Source organism: Euprymna scolopes, chromosome 5 (assembly GCF_053919585.1).
Source record: "Euprymna scolopes isolate OS-2025 chromosome 5, ASM5391958v1, whole genome shotgun sequence".
Lineage (NCBI taxonomy): Eukaryota > Metazoa > Mollusca > Cephalopoda > Sepiida > Sepiolidae > Euprymna > Euprymna scolopes.
In genome coordinates this window covers 21,696,885-21,709,624 of record NC_136486.1, presented here as the reverse complement: position 1 = coordinate 21,709,624, position 12,740 = coordinate 21,696,885, and the positions used below count along the sequence as shown (strand labels likewise).

The following is a 12,740-nucleotide window of genomic DNA, read 5'->3' as shown; positions in this document are numbered from 1 at the left end:
CTGTGCGTTCAAAATGTAGTTGTTTGCATAATCCCCATTGTACTGCCCTCCCCACTTTGTCGTGCCTGCTCTTGTATTCTTTTTGGGCCCGTTTGCTTCATTCGCTTATTATATGGTTTATCGTTTCGTCTCTTTGTCCATAGTGTCTGCATTTGCTGTTTTCTTGCGTTTTGTCGATCTTTGCTTTACTGTGGTTGGTTCTTATTGACTTGTGCTATAGTTATTAGGTTTTCAGTTACTGGGTTTACATATCCTTTTTTGCATCCATGAACCGGGGTTTTCTGTTATTCTCATTTTTTATCATTCTTATAAATCGTCTGTGTAGTTGTTTTTCTTCTCGTTTTTCTTCTCTCGTCTTATCCTTTGTCTCTCTGTTTTCTGTTTCGTTGATTTTTTTTTCAGTGTCTCCCGCTGCCATAATAATCCTTGCAGGGTTCTGCATTATGTATTTTTCTAGTTCTATTTTTGGTGCCATTCACACAATCTTCTATACAAACTAGTCCTCTCCCGCCGTCTTTCCTTTTCATGTAGAGTCGGTTAACATCGTCCTTTGAGTGCAGTGCATGGTCATGAGTTCCCTTGTCTTCTGATCGAGCTATCTCAGTTCTATCTTTAGTTCACCCTCTGAACGGTCCAGAGTATCTTACTAGTTATGTTGCCCATATATTATTATTATTATTATTATTATTATTATTATTATTATTATTATTATTATTATTATTATGTTCTAAATATTAACTTAACCGGTGTCACAAAAACATCATTAATAAACATCATTAATAAATAAGAAACGAATATAGTCGCTCTTTATTAATTAAAAATCTTTAAAACAATTTCCTATCCAAAGATTTTCAAAACAAAAAAAAACATGGCTGTCTGTTTACGGTTTCAATTTAGCTATTTTATTTTATAATTAAAAGAAAAAGTCATTATAGATTCTTTTTAAAATTAAAAAATAACACCTGTTCTTTTATTATTTATATTAAAAACTATTTTTAAAAAATGTAATTTAATTTTTTTTAATCAATGCCTTTTAGTTTTAAAATAAAAGGGAATTTGCTAATAAATTGTTTTAAATTTGTCGTTTTTTGTTTGATTGTATTTTTATTCATTTTATTTATATGTTTTTAAAATTATCAATTACCGTGGAATTTCCACTGGTTCTGCTAGTTATTATTATTATTATTATTATTATTATTATTATTATTATTATTATTATTATTATTATTATTTAGAAATAGAAGTACTTCAGAAGTTAAGAGAGGTTCTTCTTAGAGACGAGATCATAGACGTTCCAAGCATGAAGGGCAGTGATAGGCGGAAGGTGAAAAGCGAGATAAAAATAGTTCAAGGAGTAATTCACAACATCATAAGAAAGAACATATCGATTACAGAAATTAAAAGATTTCTTATGCAGCGTCATACGTTATTGCGAATCGTCTTGGCTTATTACAGAAGAAAAAGGGAAAAATGAAGATTAGAAGGCCACACTGGCCGAGGCGGCTTGAAGAAAGTATTAAACGGTGGCGGAAAGACATTGGTAGAATCGAATAAATAAGAAAAGGAGTTAAACTAGGACAGAAAGCTAAGGACGAGCTTGAAAGTAGGTATAGATTGCTGGAAAAGGGAACGATGAACGTTCTAACAACGTTGAAAGAGGAGGCCCACACTGGTGGTATGAAAATTCGGAACTTTGTTGGAAAAAGTGCTGCATTTCGGTAGAACAACCTTTTCCGGAACAATCAGTCTCAGCTGTATAAAGAATTAAATGGTAGTAAACAGGCGGGAAATAACAACACTCCAAATACAAAAGATGCAAGGAAGTTCTGGACTGGGATTTGGTCTGTCGAAGGGCGATATAATAGGAAGCCTAGCTGGTTGGGAGAGGTCAGAGAAAGGGTATCAGAAATGCAGCAGATGAAGAAAGTTGAGATAACCATCGATGACGTTAAAGCTGGCATACAAAGGATGACAAACTGGAAGGCACCTGGTCAAGATGGAGTGATGGGCTTCTGGTTTAAACAGTTTCAATGCCTTTATCCACCTTTAACTGCGGCCCTGCAAAGGGTCGTAGAATCAGGAGATGTCCCTAATTGGCTTGTGAAGGGAAGAACAACACTGATTAGGAAAGATCCTGCCAAGGGAACAGATGCCAATAATTATAGACCAATTACATGTCTGTTGATTGGAATCTTTGCGGAGAAAATTTATGAACATCTAGAGAGTAATGGTGTTTTTTCCTGACGAACAGAAGGAGTGTCGGAAAGGCTCGAGAGGTACTAAAAAGCAATTTCTGATTGATAAAGCATTAATGCAGGATGCAAAGAAGAAGAAGAGGAATCTGAGCGTGGCATGGATCGATTACAGAAAGGCTTATGACATGGTCCCTCATTCATGGATACGTGAAACACTATTGATTATGAAGGTTGCTGAGAATGTGGTAGGGCTTTTGGAGACAAGTATGGCTCAATGGAAAACAGTGCTGACAGCAAACAGAGAGATGATGGGGCAGGTTGGCATTAAACGTGGAATATTTCGAGGAGATTCGTTATCGCCGCTTTTTTTTTGTAATGATAATGATGCCTCTGAGCATCCTCTTGGAGAGAGAAAAACTGGGGTATAACTTTGGATCTGGTGACACATGCCTCAACTATCTACTGTTTATGGATGATTTGAAAATATTCGGTAGAAATGAAAATGAAACGGAGAGACTGGTAGAACATATGGGGACATACTCAGAAGACATTGGGATGGAGTTTTGGATTAGTAAATGCGCAGTGCTGGTGATGAAAAGAGAAGTAAAGGTTCATTCGAATGGAATAGTGCTGCCAAATGGAGAAATCATGAAAGAGAAGATACAGGGTATAATTATTTGGGAGTGTTAGAGGGTGTAGGCCTCATGAACAGAGAAATGAAGGAGAAAGTTAGGAAGGAGTATCTTAGAAGAGTGAAACTAATTGCAAAGTCGAAACTATGGAGGAAACCTGATGAAAGCAGTGAATGCATAGGCAGTCAGTGTTTTGAGATTCAATGCGGGAATTTTAGAATGGTCTGACAAGGATTTGCATGCTATGGATATCAAAACAAGAAAGGTTTTAGCAATGTTTGGTATATTTCACATTCGAAGTACCGTAGCAAGGCTGTATCAAAAGACGAAAGACTGTGGGAGAGAATTAAAAAGTGTAAAAGATTGTGTTAGAACCAAGGAGATGTCCTTGAAGGAGCATATGGTTAGAAGTGAGGAGTGGGTGATTAAGGTTGTGGCCAATGAAGTGGAGGTCCGTGAGACCAAGGCTGATTATGTGAAACGTATGGATAGAGAACGGACAGAGGAACTGGCTAGGAAGAAAATGCATGGAAGGTTCTTCCAGGATATAGCAGAAGTGGCTGATGAAAGATCATGGCAATGGCTTCGAGCTGGGTATCTGTCTAAGAGTACTAAAGATTTTGTTTGTACAGCACAAGAGCAGGCATTAGGAAGACGATTGTTCAAAAAAGTGGTTCTAGGAAAGGAAATTGCTGAAGAATGCCGGATTTGTGGTAAGACCTCAGAGTCAATTGCGCACCTTGCAGCAGAGTGTAGTAGACTGGCCCAGAGAGAGTATCGCAAAAGACACGATCGCATGGGACTCCAGATATATTGGGAGGTGTGTAAGAGGGTGCGGGTGAAGTGTGCTGGAAAATGGTTTGTGGAGGTGCCTGATGAAGTGAGAACAAGTGAGGATGGCAAGGTAGAGGTATGGTGGGGCAAAAGTGCCATAACGACCAAGCAATTGGAACATAATCGTCCGGATTTGGTCGTTATTGACAAAGTCTAAAAAAACTGGCAGATTGTAGACTTTTCAATACCCTGGGACAGGAATTTGACAGAGAATGAGAATGAGAAGTGGAGCAATTATGCTCCATTGGCCTTTGGGATAAGGCGTATACACGGGGTTAAAACACAAATAATCCCGGTCGTAGTTGGTACTAGGAGTAGTATCAAGTCGTCTGGAAGGTTTTGTTTTACGGTATATCAACCCTTTTCAGGTTATTTAATGCCGAATCCAGTGATTTTGAAGAACAATTTTTTAAGTCAGTTTCTATTTAACCCATAGTTGGGACCCTAACAGGTACTACCACTCTGGGTCAGAGTGGACCTGGGAGCAATAACAATTAAAGGGTGCCTCCACACTCCACAAAGCCCGCAAGCTGGGGCCTCACCACTGGATATAGTTTAAAGTCATATCCAGGATCCTCTGGAAGGACAATTGAAAAAACTACAAATCCCCGATGTTTTAGGCGGCATTAAGACCTCTGCTATTGTTGGTACCACCAACATCCTTAGGAAAACCCTTGATCTTTGAAGCTCCTGGTTTGAAGCCGGGATTAAGGGAAATCCTCTGGAAATGAATCCCATCCCTTTCCAAAGGGCATTGATAAACGAAATCAGAATTATTATTATTATTATTATTATTATTATTATTATTATTATTATTATTATTATTATTATTATTATACTGAATAATAGGATGTCATTACCATTTAAATGAACTGTTTACTCTGATATTTAAGAAAGGCGAATGTCAAATGTTACAAATTAACGCTAACTCGTTCTTTTGTTTGTAATTATGGTTGAAAACTTGTTAACAATCAAGAAAATCTTAATGTAACGAGTTTTTTTTAATTTTCTAACAATTTCTCCTCCCGATCCCTTGGGGGTGTTTTTGCAGTTGTTTGTTTGTTTGTTTGTTTGTTTGTTTGTTTGTTTGTTTTCTTTTCTTTTCTAGGGTCGTGATGGCAAGGGCAGCATTTACGTTTGGGCCTCGGGCAACGGAGGCCTTCATGACGATAACTGCGATTGTGATGGTTACGCCGCCAGTATTTACACAATCTCGGTGACGAGTGTGACGTCGAAAATGGACAAACCTTGGTACACAGAAATGTGTGCCTCCATTATGGCCAGCACGTTCTCAGGAAGTCTCATCAATACTGGAGTGGTAAGTATTCCGCATATTGATTCAGTAATGAGAAATTAGCAACTGATTAGCCATCAGTGCGAATCGAATAACCATTTTTTATGGTATTTGTCCAGCATAGAGCATTCCTCATTTCACTGAAAACAAAGTCTCACATCTAATAGGACCCGCACTATTGCCTAATCTCCAACCCCTGTACCATCACCGCAATGTTGTATACCTGTGTCTGTTTCACAAGTACTTTATCGGAATGTACTCTAATAAACTCATAGCATTTGTGCCCTCTCCACGCACCAAGTAACCTGACATGTAGCAAAATCCCACTCCTTCATTGTTAAAGTTTCTAGATGCCTCAAACTTCTCTTCTACTCTTATAGTTTGTTCCTTCAGACTGATAAACTTTGGAATTCCTTCCCTGTTTCTTGCCTCCCTGACTGTACGGTTGCATGGAGTGGTCATATTGTGAGAAATGACGGGTTCATATCGGAGGCATGTATGACGAGGACTTATAATACAGGAATTACGATGATGGTGGCAATACTGAGGGAAGACATTTATAACGGTTCTTTGTACATCATGACGACTGTGATGATAAATACGGAGGGAGATATTTATAACAGACTGCGATGATTCTTGGAGAGGACTTCATATTATTAATACAGACTGGGAGATATGATCCAACAGTTCTTAACACATATGGAGAGAAGGAGATACTTCACTTATGATGGAGGAGGCACATTACTTGTAAGGGGGTTATACAAGAGTTCGTTTATAGATGAATATACAAAACACATTTATATATATATGTATGTATATATATATGTATATATATATATATGTATATATATATATATATATATATAGTGGAAATGTTAATTAATAAAAACTGAAGAAAGTGCTCAATACTGTTGTAGAGCAGATATGCGTTTTATTTTTTATTATTTATTACCGTATCTTTCTGAGTTACATTATTGTTTCAGCTACTTGGCTGTAAAAGTCTGAGGATGCTACAGACGGCCAAAAAAACGGCCAAGTAGCTGAAACAATAATGTAACTTAACAGAAAGATACGGTAATAAAAAATAAAACGCATATATATATATATATATATATATATATATATATATATATATATATATATATATCCTTAGGTCGAAGTGGTTATACGGCGTGTTTCTCTGAGAGAATGCGCTAGAAATGCAGGTGTCAAAATATAGGAGGTAATGGCGTTATGCTTCTGAGAAGAGAAATAATAGGACTTTTAAAAGTTAATTCGAGTCGAAAAGCAGGACAGACAAGATGTGTCAAACAATGTGCAAACCTAAGTGGACGTTGCCTTGAGATTCTACCCGCGCGCCGCCATCTGAAGACTACGAGGTGTCTTTAATATGTTTCAACACTTTTTAGTACAGGCATTTTAAATTGTTTTAGACTATCGAAAATTCACTATGTTGTTGCTATACATCTTATATGATTGACCATTTTTTAAGATCTAAGGTTCAAATGAACAGCTATAGCAGGAATTGGAATATACTATACTAATGCCTGATTATCACATCTGGTGAATTTAAAAAGTGCAATCTAGATGTGAGGGCACGTTAGAAGAACAATATGAAAGAAAATGTAAAAACAAAATTTAAACTTAAAAAAATACATAAAAAATGCATGGAATGCTTCAGACTGCTTTTGGACTATCTTGCATGAATCAAGCATCAGTTTTTGAGGAAGGTCGGAAGTTTGCGAGAGATCATGAGAGGTGTGGAACGAGTAAGAAAGTCAGTAAACCAGAGTTGATTGGCCAAATAAAAATTTCATGGATAAAAACTATCGTATGTCTATACGAACAATACGTGCACAGATTGATGTCAGTGTGGGAACTGTACGAACAATTACTTGCGAGGAACTGAAGATGCAGAATATTTTCGCGAATTTTGTCTCAAGGGTGCCCTATCCTTGTCACAGACTATTTGACCAAGATATGCATCAAGGCAAGTCCTCACCCTGCCTATAGTAAAGACCTTGCTCCCTGTGACTTCTGGTTCTTTTTTAAGCTCAAGGGACACTTTAGAGGCTGTAGCTATGAAACAATTGAGGTGATTTAAACAAGCTGTTACGAGGGTCATTGACATGCTTTCACGAGGGTACTTTCATGGTATCTTCAGAAGTTGTTAGAACGGTACAAGTACATTGCAGCCGGAGGAGATTACTTTGAAGGGGACGAGAGTGTCATGTGTGCACTATCAATAAAAGTGTCCATACGAAAAAGTCTGGAAACTTAACTTAAGCAATTAAAATTAGATATTGGTCTCTCCCCCATGAACAACCTCTTTCTAAGTAAAGCATTCGAAAGCCAGCAAGTTTTCGTGCATAAATAGATTCGTCATGAGCTAACTCGAAGATTAACAACCACAGGGGGATTATGGCCAACGCATGGAAAAGCAATGATCGAAGAATGAATCTCTACAAAGTAACCATTCACTCATGCATGGAGTAATGGAGTATTGCTGTACATATGCGCTGCTGTATCCACGACTAATATCTCGCTCTGACTCTCTCTCTCTCTCTCTCTCTCTCTCTCTCTCTCTCTCTCTCTCTCTCTATTTCTCTCTCCCTCTCTCTTTCTCTCTCTTTCTTTCTCTCTCTCTTTCTCTCTCTTTCTTTCTCTCTCTCTTTCTCTCTCTCTTTCTCTCTCTTTCTTTCTCTCTTTCTTTCTCTCTCTCTTTCTCTCTCTCTTTCTCTCTATTTCTCTCTCTCTCTTTCTCTCTCTCTTTCTCTCTCTCTTTCTCTCTCTTTCGCTCTCTCTCTTTCGCTCTCTCTTTCTCTCTCTCTCTATCTATCTATCTCTCTTTCTCTCTCTCTATCTATCTCTCTCTATCTATCTCTCTCTTTCTCTCACTCTCTTTCTCTCTCAGGAGCATAATCTAATAGGTACTGCACTATCAAGCAAGCCCCTATTCCTCTTCCATCGCTGCAATGTTGCATCACTGTACCTATTTTACAATGGCTTTATTGGAATCTGCTCTGATTAATTCATTGCGCTTTTACCAACAGGGCGTACATAAACCCGACAACCCCGTTTTGCACAAAAATCTCACCCCTTCGCTGTAGAGATCTCTAGTTCCGTAAAATCTTTTATTCTAATATCTTCTTGGCTCAGGCCGCCATTTTTTTTTTATTCTTTCCTCTTATTTCCTGCTTCCCTGACTATAGTGACATGCAGAAGTTTAAATGTAATGTAAACTAACATATCGCTCATTTCCTTACATAGTCCCCTGGTCAAAAATAGTAGCCCTTTATATCCAAACCGCAATATGCTATGATTGGGAGGGTGAAATAGAGTTAAAACAAAAAGAATAAGACAAGTAACTGCGCACGTATGTAAAAAGACTTGGTCGCTCACGGGCAAAAACGCACATGTGCAAAAGTGTACGAAAAGACTATGCGCTAACTTTAACATTTAAAATGTTATCTAGCGACTGTCGGTCTACTCGGCGGTTCTGATTGTAGTAGGCAATGTAGATCATTGATTGAACGGGATACTTACATGCGAGCAGCTTTGTAGCGTAAAATATGACGATCATCATAAAACAAGAAGCACAAGTAAGAAATATTAATTTAATAGAGCAAACAAGTAGTTAAATCCTCCTCCATACATATTTCTATGCGAAAATAAATCTGCCTTCTTTTTTAGGTGAGTGCTGATCTCCACAATAAATGCACCACAGCACATTCGGGAACTTCCGCTTCGGCTCCGATTGCTGCCGGAATCATTGCACTTCTCCTCGAATCAAAGTAAGTTGAGTGAAAAACAAACGTAATCGCAGAGTTGCTCTCTTTCTTCTGTTATTGTTTTTTGTTTGTGTTGTGGGTAACCACCCTCCAAATGGACTAATCCATCGTCCATATAAAGTTTACGCATGACGGTCCCAGGGGGCGGGGGTCTAATTCCAGAGCGACTTTCGCATGCTCGGTGAATTACATATACTATTCGTTTGTTAGCTTTCCTTTGTAACCTTTCCGTTTTTTTCATGTAATACATGTTTAAACTGTTTTCCATTGTTTTGTTCTTCTTGGTGGCTACTTGCGAGCCATAACACTGGCGACACTGGATTCGAGATACATACTCACGTCTAAAACAGTGTTCCCATAACACTGACGGCATTGGATTCAAGAAACATAGTCACGTCTAAAATAATGTTCTGAAAACATTAACGACGTTGAACTCAGATGTTTATCGCACTTAAGAAAGTGTAGCATAACACCTGCGACTGAAGGACTCGCAGAAATGTTTTGAAAAATACGATTAACAACTATTGATAATAATAATTAACAACTGTTAATTCACCTTAAAAAACAGACAATTATGGAACGAAAAGGAGTTGGGAAAAAAGTTCATCATTACTTAAAAGGTAATAAATCTTTACTCTGTAAAAAAAAAAAAAGAGTTTGTCGCTACTAAAAAGGTACTTTGCAAAAAAAAAAAGAAAAGTTCGCTGTTTTTCTCTACTAAATCTACAAATCGTTGCTTTATCTTTTTTTTTTCACAGGGAAATATACACTTAATTTTTTTTTTGGGGGGGGGGTTGAACGACCGTTTCCCTAGATTTATATATATATATATATATATATATATATATATATATGAGCTTTCTTTTTCATTTAGATACTTTTTTTGTGCCCAAGAGCGGAGGTCCGCTTGAAATATACAAAATAACAATAAAAATATTAAATACAGAAAGTAACATCGTTTTTCATGCTTCAAAAAACCCTCATAACCTTTATATATATATATATATATATATATATATATATATATATATAGGCAGCATTTTTTCATTCAAGCAAATATTATTAAATACAACGGAGACATTTTGTCTTATAATTCTTTTTTTTTAATTTTTCAATTTTTCGTATTGTCTTTTTTGTTTCAAAATCAAAGATATTAATAAAGGATCCATACATGTTGCTGTTACGAGCGCTTTCGATTCGTCTACGAATCATCATCAGGTGTTAAAAATACAGGATTGCGAAAATGAGGATTAAAAATGAAAACTAAAATATATATAGTCAGTGATGAGTTAAAATAAAAGTCGATTAAGAATAAAAGTCGATTAAAAATTCGAGTGTTAAAACCAACAAGTTCGTAGACACCATGTACGAAGTCCGTCCAACACGGACTACGCAAGACATTTCAGAACGTTACTGCTTTTTTGAAATGCAATGTCATTTATATTAGGTTGAAGAGTTCTAATGTACGACGCTTCAAGAATCTTTAATTTTTTTACATTATTTTCCCGTTGTATAATTTTTGTGTTGTCAACGAGGACCTTTCTAACATTGGAGGGGGGACAGCTATGTTCTTTTTTTAAATGTTTGTAAATCGCGCTTGTCTCGTTAAGGTGCATAGTTATTCGCCGGGACAACGTTGTTGTTGTATGCCCAATGTATGTATTATTTTTGGAGTTACATTCTCCAATAGAGCATTTAAATTTATACACTACATTGGTTTGCTCCAACGTTTTTATCGCCGGTGAAGAGTTGTTTTTAACCACAAGGTTTTGTGTTCGAAATTTCCTATAATAGATAATAAATTTAATTTTAAAATTACTGTCAACAGGCGTCAAATATCTTCGTATAATATTTTTTATTGCATTTTCTTCGATTCTGAAATTAGGCGTCATTTGATTTTGGTAAAATATATTAATGGGGTTTGCATTGCGGTGTTGGCTAACATTATTATTTTGGTTATCGGAAGATTGTAGCATTTTTTTTATTTGTTCATCAACAATGTAATTGGGGAAATGATTATTGATGAGTACTTGTTTAATGTTTTTTATTTCAGTTAGCAATGCTTTTTTGTGGAGGATATCATTTTAGCGCGACTTAGTAAATTTTTTATTATGGCTATTTTGTACCTTTGTGGACACTCACTTTTAAAGTTCAGGAGGCAAGAGTTTATGCTAGTTGTTTTTTTATATACAGATGTATTACAAGTGTTATTAGACGTATCGATAAGGACATCAAGAAATGGAATTTTATTATTATTATTTAACTCTACTGTGAATTTTAAAATTGAATTTTCTTGAAAGAGGTGCTGTAATTGGTATATCTGTTCATTATTTTCAGCTAAAATAAGAATGTCATCCACGTAGCGTACATAAATTGGGGGTTTTATGTTGTTTTTAAATATTTTGTTCTCTAAGTCAGCCATGTAGAATTCACTTAGGGTTGGTCCGAGGACTGATCCCATTGCCACACCGTCTATTTGAGTATAAATGTTACCATCGTGGTCATAGAAGGGTACTTCTGTAGTGCAAATTAGTAACAATTTTTTTTAAACTCTTTTGTTAATTTTAAGTGGAGGGAGTGATGGATTATTATAAATGTTCTTGATAATTATATCTATTGTTTCTACCACAGGTACATTTGTAAATAAACTTTCTGCGTCAAGGGAAGAAATTATTTTGTTTTCTGGTTGCATTGATTTTAATATTTGTATTAGTTCGTGTGTGGACTTAACGCTATATTTACTAGGAATATATGGGCTGATAAGTTCGTTTAGTGTTTTTGTTAGGCGATAGATGGGAGTCGGAATTTGGGATATAATAGGTCGGAGAGGGAAATCAGGTTTATGTGTCTTGACTGTGCCATATAAGTAACCAGGTTTATAGTCTCCAATTATTTTAGGGAGTTGATAATTACCAATTTGTGCATTATTAGCTGTAATTAGTTTATTGACTTGCGTTTTAAGTGTATTAGTAGGATTCTTACTAATTTTTTTAAATTTCGTATTATCATTAATAATATTTTTAAGTTTTTCATCATAATCGGATTTATTGAGAATGACGAAAATATTGGATTTATCAGCTTTTTTTATAACTATATTAGGGTGGTTACGTAATTCTTTGGCAGCATTTTTTAAATCGGTAGTAAGTACCGAGTTGTGTTTTTTATAGAATCGGGTTTTTATAGCTTCCGCTTTTAGGATATCTCTTAACCCAGGGTGAGTGGTGATTTTGTTTTCTTTTTCTAGGTTAGTAATACGTTCATAAAGTAAATTCAATTTCGGCTTTTTTGTTTTGATGGTTGAATTGTGGTGTGAGGTAACAGTTAGGTCCAAGGTTTAAGAATTCTTTTTGTGCGTCTGTAAGTTCGTAGTCTGAAAGGTTAACGTAAAATTGTGTGTTAGTAGGCAGTATGATAGATCCATGGTATAGAGAATTAACTTTTTTTTGGATGATCAGTCGATGAGAATGTTCGTAATTCGTGGTGATGTCAGTGAGACACAAGCGCGATTTACAAACATTTAAAAAAAAGAACATAGCTGTCCCCCCTCCAATGTTAGAAAGGTCCTCGTTGGCAACACAAAAATTATACAACGGGAAAATAATGTAAAAAAATTAAAGATTCTTGAAGCGTCGTACATTAGAACTCTTCAACCTAATATAAATGACATTGCATTTCAAAAAAGCAGTAACGTTCTGAAATGTCTTGCGTAGTCCGTGTTGGACGGACTTCGTACATGGTGTCTACGAACTTGCTAGTTTTAACACTCGAATTTTTAATCGACTTTTATTCTTAATCGACTTTTATTTTAACTCATCACTGACTATATATATTTTAGTTTTCATTTTTAATCCTCATTTTCGCAATCCTGTATTTTTAACACCTGATGATTCGTAGACGAATCGAAAGCGCTCGTAACAGCAACATGTATGGATCCTTTATTAATATCTTTGATTTTGAAACAAAAAAGACAATACGAAAAATTGAAAAATTAAAA

The 12,740-nt window shown here is 36.0% G+C and overlaps 1 protein-coding gene across 1 annotated transcript in view; it reads left to right on the top strand.

The window, feature by feature from the left end:
- Positions 1-12,740, top strand: part of LOC145276735 (neuroendocrine convertase 1-like) — a 463,447-nt gene that overhangs the window by 429,547 nt on the left and 21,160 nt on the right. The window contains exons 9-10 of the mRNA XM_080127958.1: positions 4,770-4,979; positions 8,649-8,749. Of these exons, the coding sequence (XP_079984084.1) occupies positions 4,770-4,979; positions 8,649-8,749 (311 nt within the window). The remainder of the gene's footprint in view (positions 1-4,769; positions 4,980-8,648; positions 8,750-12,740) is intronic.